Source organism: Gymnoscopelus microlampas (genome assembly GCF_963454915.1).
Source record: "Gymnoscopelus microlampas genome assembly, chromosome: 12".
Classification (NCBI taxonomy): Eukaryota; Metazoa; Chordata; class Actinopteri; order Myctophiformes; family Myctophidae; genus Gymnoscopelus; species Gymnoscopelus microlampas.
Window position 1 is genome coordinate 49,927,859 of NC_139949.1, and position 18,448 is coordinate 49,946,306.

Here is an 18,448-nt window from a genome sequence, read left to right on the forward strand (position 1 = left end):
TGAATGCGAGGAAGGACAACCCCTTCCAAGTATGGCCACTTAGCCAACTCCTCTTCTGTAATGATGTTCCTTGTGGTTACTGGCATCTTCTTCTGAGTGTAGACCTTGGGCAGGTCATAAAACTGTTTGCCAGTAAGGCTGGAGATTTCCAAGTCTGTCAGCATGTAGCTGGACACTGATGTTTTCGGGCCCATGGTGAGTAAACTGATCTGTGCTTTCCTTCCATTAAGGTTCAGCCTTCTCATTAGGGTTTCCGAACAAAAGGTGTCGGTGCTGCCAGGATCTAGAAATGCATAAGTTGTAATGATTTTGTCTCCCTTGCGGGACTTCACCTGTACAGGCAAGATTGACAGAGTGCCGTTGCTGCTTCCGGCCCCCGTTTGTCCACATGTTTGCAATGAGATCTGTGCGTTGCTCACCAAAGGTTTCCTTGTCTGGTTTGTATTTGTGTTGCTTGCTCTCTCCTTCTGATCAATATGAAGAACGGTGGGATGGTTTTGGTTGCATACCTTGCAGGTCAAGCGCTTCTCGCAATTCCTGCTAAGATGTCCAATACGAAGGCAGCCAAAACAGATTCCTTTTTGTCTTATAAAAGTTATCTTGTCCCTGTGGGTCTTCTCCTCCATCTGAGGGCATTGGTCCAGAGGGTGAGTTTTAGAGCAGCATATACAAGTGTTGTTGTTGTGAGCAGATGCATTACTTTGCTTTGGAACGTGTTTAGATCTTGCCTGGTCTTCCACTGCAGGGGCTTCGTTGGTAGTAACCGTGGTTGCAAAACTGTCACCTTTGAATTTGGGTTTGATTTGTGACTTCATTCTGTTCATGTTCGGTTTACTTCCTGTACTTGGTGGTGTATGTTGAATGTCCCCAAAGACTGGGTCTGACACAATCTTGAGCTGTCGCTCGATGAAGGTGACAATATCAATGAATTGGGGTCTGCGACGGTGTCTTTCCACTATAGAGATTGCAGAGACTCTCCACTTCTCTCTGAGCTTGTATGGAAGCTTTGAAATCAATAATTTCATGTTCGCTGGCAAGTCGAGTTCCCTCAAGTACTGTATATTTTCCATCGCGTTGCAGCACTCGCGGAGGAAAAGAGAATAGGCTTGAAGAGATTTTACGTCTTCAGTCTTTACTAGCGGCCAGTTGAGCATCTTTTCCATATAAGCTGCTGTAATTTTGTATTCATCACCGAAGTGTTCTTCAAGGAGATGTTTTGCCATTTCGTAACCTCTGTCTGGAGCCATGTGCTGACAGCTTCGCACAAGCTCCTTGGGCTGACCCTTTGTGTACTTCTCCAAAAAGTACAAACAATCACCTATGTTTCTAGTGTTTTTCTCCACACAATGAACAAAGGCTCTGACAAATGTTCTGTATTGCAGAGGATCTCCGTCAAAACATGGGATCTCTCTGGGTGGCAGTAAGTGAGTGGTTTGCTGCTCCACTAGCAGTGCTGTTATTTCATTTTGTTGTTTTAATAGGTTGCATACAGTTGGGGTTTCATTGCTTTGAGGTGAGATTACAGTTGCCGTTGTTAGCTGCACAGGAGGGTCCATGTACGTTGCATTGTCCTGGCTATTGTCCTGTGCTGTGTCCCAAGACACATGTTGTCTATGAATGGGTGGTGGCTGTAGCAGTATAGCTTGTTGGCTTTGCCAAAATGAAGGTTGTTGAATGGTTGGTTGTTGCCTAGCTTGTGATTGCCATAGTGATGGTTGTTGCACATATGATTGCTGTTCATATGTTTGCTGTGGTACTGGTTGTTGTCGCTGTGGTAGTGGTTGCTGCTGTGGTACTGATGGTTGTGGCTGTGGTACTGGTGGTTGTGGTACTGGTGGTTGTTGCTGTGAGGATGCTTTGTACTCTTTGGCATGGGGATTGAGTGTGACTGTGGGTTCCTTTGGCCTTGTTCCTTTCCTATAGTAGGAGTCCATTCCATCTGAATGTATGAGTGAACGAGCTTGGTGACAGGGGGATTGTAATATTGCTAGTTTTGCATTGGTAGCTGCCAGTTCTGCATCAAGCTCCATTGTTTCCTTTTTCTTTTTCAACATTTCTTCCTGTTCTTCTAGAGCGTGCTTCTCCTTTAATGCAGCAGCCCGAATTACAAGTGCAGCTCTCTCTGCCTCTGCCTGTAGGCGAGCTGAAGATGTTGAAGATCTGCTGGACCTGCTGGTCCCAGACCTTGTGTGGCTTTTGCGAGCTCTACTTTCCACATTTGAAATGCTGTCATTTGGATTTATGAGATTTTCCACGTCATCCACCTCCTCCTCCTCAACACCACTTTCCACAATTTTGGGAATTTTTGTCCATGCATTCACCTCATCAATAAACTCATTGACATTGATCAATTTGGCCTTGAACCATATGTCGTGCTTTTCCTGTTCTTCAGGAGGCATTAATGGCAACAGAGCCTCCTGAGCCTCTTTTGCTTCCTTGCATATGTGGAGATATTTCATAAATGTGCTTTGCACCTCCTGTTTGCATCCAGTTTTCTTTAACTCCAAAATCGTTTTTTGCAAGGTAGCTGCCTTGTTTAATTTAGATTTTCTCTCCTTTTGTAAAGTGTCGAGTTTATCCATTAGTGCTTTTGGTGTCATTATGCTTTTGCGTTTTGTGACCATTTGTGATTCGGCTTCAACATTGTGCATGATTTGGCCTGTGTCCACCTTGGACTGTTTTTCAGCCACTGTGGGCTGTGACTGCTCCTCAGTCTGTTTAACCTGTGCGGATTCAAGTTCAACCATTTGACTTTGATATGCATCACCATTTGAATGAGTTTCCGCCACGGCGGGCTCATCTTGACTCTGAACATCTTTATCAGAATCCATTTCAGCAATACAAGACCCACAAAATATGAAACCGTACTTTTGGTTAAATCACAGAAAAAACCCACAGTTAATCATCACAGTCAGAACCTTAATAGACAGAACACAACACACCCACGAACGGGTTGCAAAAACATGAACCACCAATGCATTGGATTTGTCTCTTTTCTTTTTTCAAAGGACCTTGTGTGCACACATTGTTTTTTATATATGGCCATATATGGTAACCATGGTAGCGCGCTACATACCTGTTGTCCGTTTGTCTTTGTTAAACTTCGAAAAAGTCTTCAAACAGCGCTCTTTGTCCGAGCGCTATTCAATCAACTCCTTCGGTGCAGGGCCGCTCTTTCTCCGTTCAAACGAACGGTGCGGCTCGCCGCGATCAACTCCTTCGGTGCAGGCCGCTCGTCCGAGCGCTGCTCGATCAACTCCAAACGTGCAGAGCAGCTCCTTGTCCGTCCAATACGGACGATCAACTCCAAACGTGCAGAGCAGCTCCTTGTCCGTCCAATACGGACGATCAACTCCAAACGGTGCAGGCCGCTCGTCCGAGCGCTGCTCGATCAACTCCTTTGGTGCAGAGCAGCTCCTTGTCCAAACGCCGCGTCGCGAGCAGCACCGGGTCCTCCTGGTCCACCCGCTGCGAGGCCGCCCGGCCGTGCGATTCTCCGTCGCCGAAAGCCGTGCTCAAGCGCCGACGTGTCCTGGTCCTAATTGTCCTTTGTTCCGCAATTCAAAGCGAAACGGGTGCATCAAACAATTGTCTATAAATCCTCAGGGTATAATGCTGTCCCACTGATCAGCCGTTGAATCCCGAGGTTTTCCAATAAATAAACAAAAGTTTCAATTGTCCATTTCAAAATAAAGAGCCAGTTTTTGACTTAATGTAGAGCCTTTACCTGTAGCTATACACTGCGAGGGCGAGGGGCAACTGTGTTGCTTTTTAGTTAGACGCGTGCACCATGACCATGAATTCAATGTCCAGAGAGTTTGTATTCTGTCGGATATGTCAATCCATTTATTTAACATATCTTGTTATACATCACTCCAACCAATAACACTGAACGCCGACCAGCGTGGCGACATGTTCACGTTTCACGGTCAAAAACTGTTTGGCCTTTTCCCCTTCCACACCTGGGGATCGTCAACCAAGGCCAAGTATAAATGGGTAACCACCCCCTGTGGTGGTTCCCATGGTGACAGACAATGCCACACCTCTCCTGTGGTTGCCATGGTGACTCACAATGACACACCTCTGCACAGAGAGTCAAAATAAAACAAAATAAACAAAAAAGGCATTTTGGCTCCAACAGAAGGATTTAAAAGTGAAAAAAGAGACGAGTGTTAAGGGAGGCCTCTAAGTAAGAATAGTAACTAGAAAAAGTGCTCCTCGGAGCACAAGTCTCCGCCAGCAGACTTGTGTTGGGAATGTTGGGAATGTTCTAATTCTTACAAAAAATAGAACATGTTACTGTGTCATAGTAACATGACACAAGTGTCCTATCCGTCTGTATAACTGTCCTATCCGTCCTGTCTGTATAAGTGTCCTATCCGTCCTGTCTGTATAAGTGTCCTATCCGTCCTGTCTGTATAAGTGTCCTATCCGTCCTGTCTGTATAAGTGTCCTATCCGTCCTGTCTATGTAAGTGTCCTATCCGTCCTGTCTGTGTAAGTGTCCTATCACTCCTGTCTATGTAAGTGTCCTATCCGTCCTGTCTGTGTAAGTGTCCTATCTGTCCTGTCTGTGTAAGTGTCCTATCCAATTGTTACAGCATCCGCCATTTCTCAGCCATTTCGTGATTATTCCTGTCTTACCTTACTAAAAAAAAAAGAGTCTTAGCCTCTTTCAAAGTGACACATGTATTTATAGGCCGCTATACGTCACTACCCAATCAGATCACACTATTTCACCGTATTGTCACGTGTCACGTGAGGCTTGACCAATGTTATGTCTCCTGGCGGAAAGTGAAAACAATGTCTCCTGGCGGAGACAATAATAACAACAATAATGTTGGGAATGTTCTAATTCTTATGTTCTAATTCTTACAAAAAATAGAACATATTACTGTGTCATAGTAACATGACACAAGTGTCCTATCCGTCTGTATAACTGTCCTATCCGTCCTGTCTGTATAAGTGTCCTATCCGTCCTGTCTGTATAAGTGTCCTATCCTTCCTGTCTGTATAAGTGTCCTATCCGTCCTGTCTATGTAAGTGTCCTATCCGTCCTGTCTGTGTAAGTGTCCTATCTGTCCTGTCTGTGTAAGTGTCCTATCCAATTGTTACAGTATCCGCCATTTCTCAGCCATTTCGTGATTATTCCTGTCTTACCTCACTTTGAAAGAGGCAAAGACTCTTTCAAAGTGACACATGTATTTATAGCCCGTTATATGTCACTAGCCAATCAGATCACACTATTTCACCGTATTGTCAAGTGTCACGTGAGGCTTGACCAATGTTTGCTTGGCAGACGGAAAGTGAAAACAAACTCTCCTGGCGGAGACAATAATATTTCTGCTTTTCTATCCACCTGCCTACCAACATACAGGTGTTTAATTTGATCCTCCCAGTGAGCTAATTTATAGCTGAACATTTGTTTCCCTTGTTGTGAATAAACTGGTGTCATTTTAGATTACTAAAACAACCGAAACTCTCGTCTTTACGTTTACAGTGGAAAGGTTTTTCTCCAGTGTGGACACGCAGGTGTTCCTTCAGGGAACCTGACCTACTGAAACACTTGTCACAATGTTTACAGTGGAAAGGTTTTTCTCCGCTGTGGATACGCTGGTGTACCTTCAGGTCACCCGACTGATTAAAACTTTTGTTACAGTGAGTACACTGGAAAGGTTTTTCTCCGGTGTGGATACGCTGGTGTCTCTTCAGGTTACATGAGCTATTGAAACTCTTGTTACAATGTTTACAGTGGAAAGGTTTTTCCCCAGTGTGGATACGCTGGTGTGTCTTCAGCTCACCCGTCTGATTAAATATCTTGTTACAGTGCGTACAGTGGAAAGGTTTTTCTCCGGTGTGTATACGCTCGTGTGTCTTCAAGGAACCTAACTCACTGAAACTCTTGTCACAATGTTTACAGTGGAAAGGTTTTTCTCCGGTGTGGATACGCTCGTGTGTCTTCATGGAATCTAAGGTAGTGAAACTCTTGTCACAATATTTACAGTGGAAAGGTTTTTCTCCAGTGTGAACATGCTGGTGTGTCTTCAGGAGACCTGACTGACTGAAACTCTTGTCACAATGTTTACAGTGGAAAGGTTTTTCTCCAGTGTGGATACGCTGGTGTGTCTTCAGGGAACCTGAATGACTGAAACTCTTGTCACAATGTTTACAGTGGAAAGGTTTTTCTCCAGTGTGGATACGCTGGTGTGCCTTCAGGTTACCCAACTGAGAAAAACTCTTGTTACAGTGCATACAGTGGAAAGGTTTTTCTCCGGTGTGGATAAGCGGGTGGGTTAAATAATAATATTTACATTGGAAAGGTGTTTCTCCATCTGGTTGAGTTAAAGTCTTGGTAAACTGTTGATGACTGGAAGATCCTGGTTGATCAGTGTCTCCTTGTTCCTGGCTGGTTGTAGAGCTGGTGATTTGCTGACAGGCTGATGAGGTGATCTCTCCATTCCTCAGCATTTGGCAGTAGAGGTCGTTGTGTTTACTCCTGATGTGTTTATGGAGGAAGACCTGAGATGTGAAGGAGTATGAACACTCAGAACAGGAGAAGAACTGAGTTTGGGAAGACTGGAACCTCACTCCTGCGACAGAGGGGGGGGGGGGGGGGGGGGAGACAGAAGTGGAGATGGCAGGTTAAAAATGGTAGAGTACACATACAACTTGAAAGCTTCCATCATCAAACAAGTCCGTTGTTTAGCTTCCCTGTACTTATTCAGTGCCAATAAAATATAAAAATAATGGCATACTGTGCCAGCCAAAAACACATAGTAAAAAAAAAAAAAAAAAAGGAGCCGAGATACAGCATTTTTCAGTAAAAAGTTAAACAAGAAGTGAATGGAGCAGCAAATCTTCAAATGATGAAATCTTGGATTCTGAACGTATTTTTCCAAAAAATGTATAAATATTTTTTACATTTTTTTCAAAAACACGTCAAACACGTCATTGGCACGTTGCGCCATAGCGGTAAAACACGAAAAACAAGTAAATAGCACTCAATGAGTTAAAATGTCTGATTTAATTGTATTTTTCATCGACCTCTTTTACTCCACCTCCCAGTTTTCCCTACCCATGTAAGTCCTGTTCCTGTGTTTAACACTGACTGACCTCCACTGGTCTCCTCCCAATCATCACTGTCTTCAGTGTCAGATTCAAGCTCAACTTCAATTTCAGAACAGTGTGAAGAGATGTCTTCATCATCATCTTCACTTTTCACTGCTAGTAATGTCAACATTGAGCCATCAGGCTCCTCTGGTCTTTGAAGTAACTCCTCCTGTTCCTCTTTAATGTGTGGAGGCTCTGGTTCCTCCTGGAGCAGACTGGGGCTCCTCTCCTCTTTACACACAGCCATGTGCAGGATGTCTAGTTGGAGCAGAAACATAACATGATAGTGAACACTGGATTCCTGAAGTGTAAATAAACATTTCCATCCTCTATGTTCCACATACAAAAGGAGGTATCACCTACTTAAGGTGCATTCCCACTGAAAGACAAATAAATAAATAATCTTTCTAGTCACTTGAATCGCGTCATTTTGGTTGCTGGGTGTTGTGATGAGACAAAAGAGTTAATTTGCATGTTCAACTTATCGCCTCTTCAAACTGTCAATCACTAAACATATGGAAACCGTAGACAATTCTAATAAAGTTTTATATGTGTCTATTTCATGGCAGAAAAAGTTGATTATTTATAATCAAGCTGTGAAAAACACAAAGCGTGTGTTTTTCCCCCTTCCCAGCCTGCTGCCCAGGGACCCAATTTGTACACATACTACAGATAGAAAATGTACACAGGGACCCCTTCAGCGTTAATTTACTAGTGTTAATGCTGTTAAGTGCATGACATCATGAAACAGAAACATCTCCACACATGAAAGCTTGAAATGTCAGGTAAAAGTTGGGTCGTAGTTTAAAATCTATGTAAAATACTTTTTATAGCGTGGCTCTGTAGGTCTGATCAAGGAAGCATTTTTCCAATTCAGATAGAATGTGTACAATGTGAAGTTATATGGTGCAGTTTTTCTTTAGTATTGCATTTGGGCAAAAGATATGTGCTTTTCGGTTATGGTAATGAGACAAACAAGGTTAACAATGAATTTTTAGAGATATTTTAATGATAGCTAAATATCAGCATGATTACTATCAGTGTCAAAATGTTTTTTGCAATGGTTATTGTACAGTGAAAATTAGATATTGTTGCACTTCTATTTGTTTTGTATGTGTCTGCAACCAGACAGAATGAGCAATTTGTTTAATCATTAGGATATTATCATTGTCATTATATAATTTGTCATGATTATTTCTCAGTAAAATTAGATATAGTGACAGCCCTACAACATAATAGAAAAAAATCACACCCAGTGTGAAGTGAGCGGTGTTATTTAAGGTCATCACGGTGATGGAAGCTCACTTTAAAAAAATGTTTTTTTGAAGTGCGTGGTGATATTTATAGGTTATGAATTTCATCATGCGTCTCGCTAGCCAATCACAGAGTGGTCTGAATACTCATCAGCCAATCACAGTACAGGGAAAGACACATTTTCACAACGGATGGGTCATGGGTCGCAACCCCAGTACCCCACTTATGGGAGCGGCTACACCGCTCAAAAATTAAATAGAAACATTCAAGAAAGAGTGAGCACATGAATCGCACGAGGTGTGGGTGGTCTTCAGGTTCCTGTTTAATAGAGATAGCCCTGGCTGAGTCTGTAGAGTTCATCTTCACCTGCAGTCTGGACTCCACACACTGGCCTGAAATGAAGGAATTGAATAAGGACTTTAAAGATGGGATTCCATGGTTCTTTTCCCCCTAAAACATAGTCATTGCTGGGTATTATTATTATTATTATACTAGAGATTCAGGCCACTTACACCTACGTCACACTTCCCATCCGACCAATATGTCTGAGTCATAGTGTTGGCGGTTTACCTGGATGGTCATTCTAGGCCTGACACACTACTACAACATGACAAATGTTTAGTTGGTAACTAAGGATTCAATGTCTGGTGCATGAAGACATGGAGCTCTAACTTCACTTGACAGTCAAATGAACTGTCAAATTACTGTGGACAGAGTAAAGATCCTCCTAATGGTTTACATACGTTTACACCTTGTTTGATTGATTGATGTACTTTATTTAGTAAGACATGAGAACAGTACATGACAGTACATAACAGTACATGGAAGTACAAATTCACAATACAAGGTCTACTAAGCTGGAAAACTCATTAAGCACTAAGCTTGTTTAAGATGAGATCCCCATGCACACAAATGTTGCTTAAGTTATATGGAGATTAACCACTGTAATGCTATAAGACACTGATGTAACTATAGGGTTGCAATGATAATAGTGACGTCAACAACAACATAAAACACAACAATGTCTTGCTGTAGCCATGGTTCACATGAACAAGCGTCACAAGCGTCATGATGCTACTTGTTTTTTGAAAATCTTACATTGACAACCAGTACATAAGGATAAGGATAATTCCTTTTAAAAGGTTGTTCATGAAAGTCCTTGCGGTCTTGTTTCCAATGAGAACCTGTGAGCAATTAGGGGTTAAGGTTAAATTTCATTTCATCGACACATATGCTGGCCTGACCTGGAATCGAACCTGGGGCAACCAGGGCCTCTGGCTCCCTAGTCGGGCTCACTAACCACTCAGCTATGGCCACATCTACATTGATGTTCAGATTTTCAAATATAAAGTGCTAACCCCCCGGCCACGGATGTAACCAGTTTAAAAGCCCAGGTCTAAGTACCCTCATCTTCCGTATTGTTCAATAAAAAGCATTTTAATCCGATCCGCGGTCATTTTCTCAAAAAAAAAAAAAAAAGAATTATAACGTATCAGAGTGCAATACACCTCCCAATCGACAGGGGCGTGCAGTTGAAATCATCGAGAAAATTCGGAGAAAATGGCCGGCGATCTGATTAAAAAGCTCTTTATTGAACAATACGGAAGATAAGGGTACTTAGACCCAGAAGCTTTAACTTGTAACATCCGTGGCTTTGGGGTCAGCACTTTATATTTGAAATCTGAACGTTTATGTAGATGTAATGGTTGTAAATGTGAACATAACAAAAACAAAAACAGGAACAAGTAGCTCCATGACTGTCATGATATGACAGTCATGTTTCGGGGCTATTGCTGCTGCTATGGAGCTATTGTTTGTGTTTATTGATTGATTGATGTATTTTATTTAGTAAGACATGAGAACAACAGTACATGGAAGTACAAATTCACAATACGAGGTCTACTAAACTGGAAGACTCATAAAAGCACTGAGCTTGTTTCAAATGAGTTCCCCACGCACACAAATCATGATGACATATACGAGACAGACAGATATACACACTACTATAGAATGTCATACAAACAGTTTACAGGTTACTGGTATGAAGAGTGAAAAATATGTACAAAAGGTGATCACTTTATAACAAGCTAACAGCTAAGAGTAATTAGATTTATGTTCCAACTTAAATTATGAGTTAATAAAGACAAATAGATGAAACAAAACGTGATTCGTTCATCTTAAATGTTATAAATAGATGAAACATAGCTCCGAGAAAACCTTTACTTTTTGGATACGATGTGAAGAAAGGGCCTTTCTTCACATCGTATCCAAAAAGTAAAGGTTTTCTGAAATGCTCTCAGATGTTTGAAATTTTAACGTACAATAAAACCTATCCAACAAGTTGAAAAAAGTGTTTAAATCGCTTCTCTACTCAGCCGGTTCCATAATATTATGCATTAGAAGATGCAATTCAACATTTGACCAGTAGGGGAATCAGTAATGTTATCTCTACGGGCACAACTTCCGGGTATGTCTTAACAACATGTAACCGGATGAGGACAGAGGCGAATTAAATATTTTTTTCAACTCGTTGGATAGATTTTATTGTGCGCTAGAACTTAAAACATCTGAGAGCATTTCAGAAAAGCTATACTTTTTGGATACGATGTGCAGAAAGGTGTAAGAAACATGTAAAGTGGAAAATGTGCGACAATGTCCTGCTAAAACGGCACCGGGCCACGTAGGACCTCATCTCGGAGCTACATAGCGGAAGGAGAGGTTCTAAATGGGTCTAAAATAGATTAGATAAATAGATGAAAGCCAACATAATGAGTTGATCTTTACCTGCTGTGTTTCAGTGGTTGAGCTGCTAACAAACGTCCTCCTGCTGCTTAACGACGACACTGTTTAGAAACGACACGTTTTACTTTTCTTTGTATTTTACTTTTATATAAATCTATGGTATTTTAAAGTGTCGACAACAGTCAGTCAACACACCATGTTGTTTTCACTACTGCATTGTGGGTATGTTCTTCTTCTGACGAACACTGTCTAGACGCCAGTTGGTGTATTGCTGCTCCCTACTGTTGGTCTCGGGTACTGTCCATTGTTCATTATAGTAACAGTACTATGTGACCTTCCTGACCTGTAGACAAATGGTTCTCGAACCTTTTCATGTCAAGGACCCCCGAAAGTTTTCACGATCTTTCAAAAATAGCAGATCTACAAGCTCATAGCGTGGCACTCGGTGCCACGCTATGAGCTTGTAGATCTGCTATTTTTGAATAGCCAAACTGTAAAATATGTTTAGTGGTTAAAATGTAAAATCTAGGAGTGTAGCAGTTAATCAAATTAATACATGTTATTTAATTATCAATAATGTAATCCCTGTTTATCTCTATTATAGTCATGTCATTGTACACATTAGGGCCGGCCATAGCTGAATGGTTAGAGAGCCTGACTGGGAAGCCAGAGGTCTGATTTCAGGCTTCAGCAATGTGTCAAAGTGTCCCTGAAAAGACACTTACTTAACCTCTAACTGATTGATTAACTGGTGTAGGGCCAAAAGTAGTTATAAAAGCAGACCCACAATCCTATTTTATCAGTCCTGTCTGCAGACCTGGCTCCATTGGTATATTAATAAATGTATATACTTCTGAGGATGCATCTACTTGTTCCTTCCTGTTTAGTTTAGTTTGTAGTTTTTCGTTGCCACTGTCACAAAATTGCTTTCTCAGGGTGGGACTGTCGGGTCTCTTCTCTACATGTGTGTCTTGAGACAACTTGTTGTGATTTGACACTTTAATAAAATTGAATTGAATTGAATTACTTGCTCTGTGTTCCGTTCTTCTATAGTTAGTGTGTGTGTGTGTGTGTGTGTGTGTGTGCGCGCTATAGTGCTTTGCATAGGCTTTAATTTAATATCAAATAACACTCTAATAATGTAATACAACGTAACAGTGATCATATCCATAACATTAATTGTAAAAAAAAAAAAAAGAATACTGGCATAATTCATAAAAATACATGAATTTTCTCCCCTAAGTTAACCGATATTTAATAAGTAAAATAACTGAAATTGTGCCTTCCATTGGGTGTAATGAAACACAGCAAGAAAAAAACTGTTGTACCATATGCTGTATATAGTTAGCCATTTATAGTGAATAACAACAATTATTTCATAGGACTGTGAGTCGGACATGAAGGTCTTTCTTTTTCCTAAAAGTACTTCTTTAATCTACTTGTCCCATCCAAATTCCTCTTGGCTCTGTCTAGGGGGTACCGTTGCCAGTGGTGAAGTGCATACATTTCTCTCACAAATTAAAAATAATAATAATAATAATAAATACAAATACTTCTCAAATCCATTGCCTGTTGGTCATGTGTAAAACACAACAGAACATATGTATTATCTATATTACATCAATAATTAATTCATTATATTTAATTGTAGATTAAAATAAGGTTCCAGGTTTCAACAATGTTTAACAGTCATTTGAAGCATGGACAGGTAAATGCAATATGGCAGAAACTGAACCAATCAAATCAGTAGTCATTTCGGATCAGACATGACTCCATACTAACTTTTCCACTGGTAGAACTGGTGCAGTACTGTCCCTTTAAGTCTGAGGGCCAATTCTTGCGCACCACCATGTCCCTTATGATGCCAATCTTATATTATTTCATTTTAAAAAACATTTAAAAATAGTTAAAATAACGGTAACCGCCCAACTCACTCCAAATCCAACTCACTCCAAATCGCGCCCAACTCACTCCAGACATCTCACTCCACACACTTGCCCAACTCACTCCACACACTTGCCCAACTCACTCCACACACTTGGCCAACTCACTCCAAAAATTATTATTGAGTACAATATTGAGGAATTAAGTACAATATTGAGGAATTTGTTACTTTTAACTCTATTCTGTTTTAGGCTTGGTTAAAGTTTTAAATACTGTCTCTACAAAACAGTCTCTACAAAACAACTTAAGGGGGGGGGCTCGCTGGCCCCCGTCTTGTTAGGCTATTATTGAGCCTTAACAGTATCTATGGCCCTGGACTGTTAACACTTTGGCACTCCACTCACTCCACCCCACTGCTTACACCTAATGGCCCTCCTCCACTGAGTTCACCCGCATAATCACCCTCCACCCAGGTTAGGGTTAGGGTTAGGGTTTAGGGTTAGGGTTAGAATGTAAGAGTCTCCACCGATTCAACACACACACACACACACACACACACACACACACACACACACACACACACACACACACACACACACACACACACACACACACACACACACACACACACACACACACACACACACACACACACACACACACACACACACACACACACACACACACGAACACTGGGCTAAAGTGTTTAATGCATGTTTTATAATATTATAATTTATAGCTGCAAAGCAACTAGTAAAACAAATACATTTAGTGGAGTAAAAAAACAATATTTGGATCCAATATGTAGTGGAGTAGAGGTAAAAGCATTGGAAGTTGGGAATACTCAAATAACGCACAAATACCCAACATTGTACTTAAGTACAGTACTTAAGTAAATGTACTTAGTTACTTTACACCACTGACACATTGAACCAATATTACACTGGTGACATTGCATGGAGTGAGTTGGGTTTGGTCCTGGAGTGAGTTGGCTATGGTCCTGGAGGGAGTTGGTCTTTGGTCCTGGAGTGAGTTGGCCGAGCCCTGGAGTGAGTTGGGCGAGCCCTGGAGTGAGTTGGGCAAATATTTCTTAAGTCTTCATGGAGTGAGTTGGATTTGGAGTGAGTTGGGCGGTATTCAAAATAACCAATCTACAAGCTCAAAATGTATCAATGTAGATAAGCTAATTTCATTATTTCAAAATGTTTTTTTTAGGCCAGACCACGACCTATGACTCGGCGAGTCAAAGTGACAAAAAAATAGGGCTCTGAGAGTCTGCAGTGCCTGCAAATGACATCATCTAAGACCCTACAGTTCGCTACAAGCTAACAGCACATTACATTGGCTCGCATGTCAGTTTGTCTATCTTTCATTTTTTGCACACGATTCCGTCAACAGTTTGTGTCTGCATGTGTGAACTGTATCCTCGCACTCCACTACCTGATAAAATCAAAAGTACAAAATGCGCATGTGAGGCTTTTCAACCCAATTCAAAAACTTGATCAGAAAATCAATGTTTGTCTTGTGTGTAACAGTGATTTTCTTGTAATGACGTGACTCTTTATAAAGTTGTATCGCACCAGTCACTTTGAAGAAAAGGACTGTAATTTAAGAACATTTCATCAACATATGAAACTCCAGTAAACGCACAAGAAAACTGAAGCAGTGAAAGACCAACCTAATAATCGTGCACTTGCACAAATGCAATCAGGTGAAATGTTAACTTGCAAACTCATTTTGGTGGCAGTCTAGAGCCCTGTTCAGGTTATGAGATTCAGAATAGGCAGACGGTTTTCTAACATGCCCCGGACAAGTTCTTATTGTCTGACCATAGACTATATTTGCATCCTCTAGCTATAAAAAATAAATAAATATGAATGGATTTAGATTGAGAAAAAAAAGAGCTGCGAAATGTTTCCAAAAAATCAAACCTAACAGAGGCTTTTGTTGACAGGAGCAGTATGAATATACAAAACATTTCTGCTTTTCTATCCACCTTCCTACCAACACCGGTGTTTAATTTGATATTCCCAGTGAGCTACTTTATATCCGAAAGTTTTTGTCCCCCCATGTTGTGAATACACTGGTGCCTTTTAAAGTGATCTGAATTAGTGAAACTAATGTTACACAGTTTACAGTGGAAAGGTTTTTCTGTGTGGATACGCTGGTGTGTCTTCAGGGAACTTGAATGACTGAAACTCTTGTCACAATGTTTACAGTGGAAAGGTTTTTCTCCAGTGTGGATACGCACATGTGTCTTCAGGTTATCTGAGGTATTGAAACTCTTGTCACAATATTTACAGTGGAAAGGTTTTTCTCCAGTGTGAACATGCTGGTGTGTCTTCAGGGAAACTGAATGACTGAAACTCTTGTCACAATGTTTACAGTGGAAAGGTTTTTCCCCAGTGTGGATACGCTGGTGTGTCTTCAGGCCCCCCTTCTGATTAAAACTCTTGTTACAATGTGTACATTGGAAACGTTTTTCTCCAGTGTGGATACGCTGGTGTATCTTGATGGAACCTGATTGATTGAAACTCTTATCACAATATTTACAATGGAAAGGTTTTTCTCCAGTGTGGATACGCTGGTGTGTCTTCAGGGAACTTGACTGACTGAAACTCTTGTCACAATGTTTACAGTGGAAAGGTTTTTCTACAGTGTGAATGCACAGGTGTTTTTCCAGGTTAGATGACTTACTGAAACACTTGTTACAATATCTACAGTGATAAGGTCCATCTCCTTGTTTCTGGCTGGTTGCAGAGCTGTTGATATGCTGACAGGCTGATGAGGTGAGAGGAGGGGGGGGGGGGGGGCAGAGGTGCGAGAGAGAGAAGAAGAGAGAAAGGGAGAGGCTGGTTAAAAATGTTGAGTACACATACAACTTGAAAGCTTTCAACATCAAACAAGTCCGTTGTTTAGGAGCATTACGGCTTTCCTGTTAATGTTTCTGATTTAATTGTATTTTTCATCGACCTCTTTTATTCCAACTCCCAGTTTTCCACACCCATGTAAGTCCTATCCCTGTGTTTTTAACACTGACTGACCTCAACTGGTCTCCTCCCAATCATCACTGTTTTCAGTGACTTCAGTGTCAGATTCAAGTTCAACTTCAATTTCAAAACAGTGTGAAGAGATGTCTTCATCATCATCCCCTTTTTTCACTGCTAGTAATGTCAACATTGACCCATCAGGCTCCTCTGGTCTTTGAAGTAGCTCCTCCAGTTCCTCTTTAATCTGTGGAGAATCTGGTTCCTCCTGGAGCAGACTGGGGCTCCTCTCCTCTTTACACACAGCCATGTGCAGGATATCTAGTTGGAGCAGAAAAATAACATGACTGCTAAAAAGATTGAAATGTCGGGTGAAAGTTGGGTCGTAGTTTAAAATCTATGTAAAATACTTTTATAGCGTGGCTCTGTACGTCTAGAAATAGGTCTGTGAGTCTGTCTGTCTGTGTGTCTGGGACGAATCTCACAAACCGTTTTGACGATCAGCGCCTAATTTCTGCACGCTGAACAAGGAAGTATTTTTCCCCTTCAGATAGAATGTACTATGTACAATGTGAAGTTATATGGTGCAGTTTTTCTATTAGTATTGCATTTGCGCAAAAGAGATGTGCTTTTTGGTTATGGTAATGAGACAAACAAGGTTAACAATGAATTTTGAGAGATCTTTTAATGATATTAGCTACATATCAGCATGATTATTATCAGTTGTCAAGATATTTCTGCAATGGTTATTGTACAGTGAAAATTAGATATTGTTGCAGTTCTACAACAGAACATAAACAAATTACAGAAAGAAAGAGCATGTGAAACTTACTGATTGGGTGGTCTTCAGGTTCCTCCTGCTTAATAGAAATGTCCCTGGCTGAGTCTGGAGAGTTCATCTTCACCTGCAGTCTGGACTCCACACACTGGTCTGAAATGAAGGAATTGAATAAGGACTTTAATAACTGGAGATCTAGTGGTGTCAAGAATAACAGTAATATTTGCAGAAGGTAAAGGCCTAAGCCCAACTCTCAAACATATGAATCTTGGGTGCAAAGATTAAAGTATTCATATATAAGGGAAGGAATCATTCGTAATTTAAGATTACACAAGGAAAAATGTGTCTCCTGCGATGCATATAATGGTCTAAAATGAATAAGGTGAAAGCAGCCAATCTGTTTTTTATGTTTCTGCAACCAGACAAAATGAGCAATTTGTTTAATCATCAGGATATTATCATTGTCATGATATATTTTGTCATGATTATTTCTCAGTAAAATTAGATATAGTGACAGCCCTACAACAGAACAGGAAAAAAGAAAAAAAACATTCAAGAAAGAGTAAGCACATGAAACGTACCGAGGTGTGGGTGGTCTTCAGGTTCCTGTTTAATAGAGATAGCCCTGGCTGGAGAGTTCATCTTCACCTGCAGTCTGGACTCCACACACTGGCCTGAAATGAAGGAATTGAATACATGGTAAATGGTGCATTTATATATCGGTTTTATCCAAAGCGCTTTACATAGATTGTGCAACACATTCACCCATTCACACACACATTCATACACCGATGGCGGAGAAACCCATGCAAGGCACCAACCTGCTCATCGGGAGCAATTAGAGGTTCAGCGTCTTGCTCAAGGACACTTCGACACTAACTCTGGGGGAGCTCGGGATCGAACCCATCCGGCCACTCCACCCCTGAGCCACTGCCGCCCCGGCACCACCACTTTGGTGGTATTTTATGTACTTATATGGTTATGGCTGAGTGACATCAGAGGCCCGTCCTCCATTAGTCATTTTAATACAGCATTAGGAGGAAGAATGTTTTTCCAAAAATTGTGCAATAAGTGTTAAAACTATATTTTCATGTGTAGCTCCACCCACCAGTTCATTAAGTATACCTGGTTTGCACCTTAGTACCACCCACCTGACCCAGTCCCTCCACCTCCTCCTATATGACCACCCACCTATCCTAGTCCCCCCACCCCCCTCCTCATGAAAGGACAGCCCATGGCTCTGCACAGTTGTTTACAAAAGGGTCTAGAACAGTGGTTGTCAAACTGACTTCCGGGGACCCCCAGCTGGGTCCTTGAGAGGGTATTTTAACGACTCTATCAAACAAGATGTCGACAAGGGCAAATATTGCGGCATGGTCAAGCTGGACCTCCAGAAGGCCTTTGACACCGTCAATCACCCAATTATGATCAATAAGCTCAAAGCAATAGGTTTTGATGACTACCTGGAAGGGAGGGAGCAAGTGGTGGAAGTAAACGGCACCCAGTCCCCTCCCCTCCCAGTGACTTGTGGTGTTCCTCAAGGAAGTATACTAGGACCTCTACTGTTCCTGATATATGTGAATGATATGTCTTCAGCTTGCGACTGCAAACTGTTCCTGTTCGCAGATGACTCGGCTCTGCTGGTCTCGGACAGGGACAGGCTGCAGGTTGAGAAAACTCTCAGCACTGAACTC

At 41.3% G+C, this 18,448-nt stretch overlaps 1 protein-coding gene across 1 annotated transcript in view; it reads right to left on the reverse strand.

Moving 5' to 3' along the window:
* The window catches only part of LOC311057411 (uncharacterized protein), a gene marked incomplete at its 5' end in the record, with an annotated part of 52,371 nt that extends 34,975 nt beyond the window's left edge, over positions 1–17,396 (reverse strand). Inside the window, 4 exons of the mRNA XM_084074370.1 lie at positions 5,333–6,589; positions 7,113–7,367; positions 16,809–16,907; positions 17,336–17,396. Of these exons, the coding sequence (XP_083930496.1) occupies positions 5,451–6,589; positions 7,113–7,367; positions 16,809–16,907; positions 17,336–17,396 (1,554 nt within the window). The 3' untranslated portion in view covers positions 5,333–5,450. The remainder of the gene's footprint in view (positions 1–5,332; positions 6,590–7,112; positions 7,368–16,808; positions 16,908–17,335) is intronic.
* Between the last annotated feature and the right edge of the window lie 1,052 nt (positions 17,397–18,448).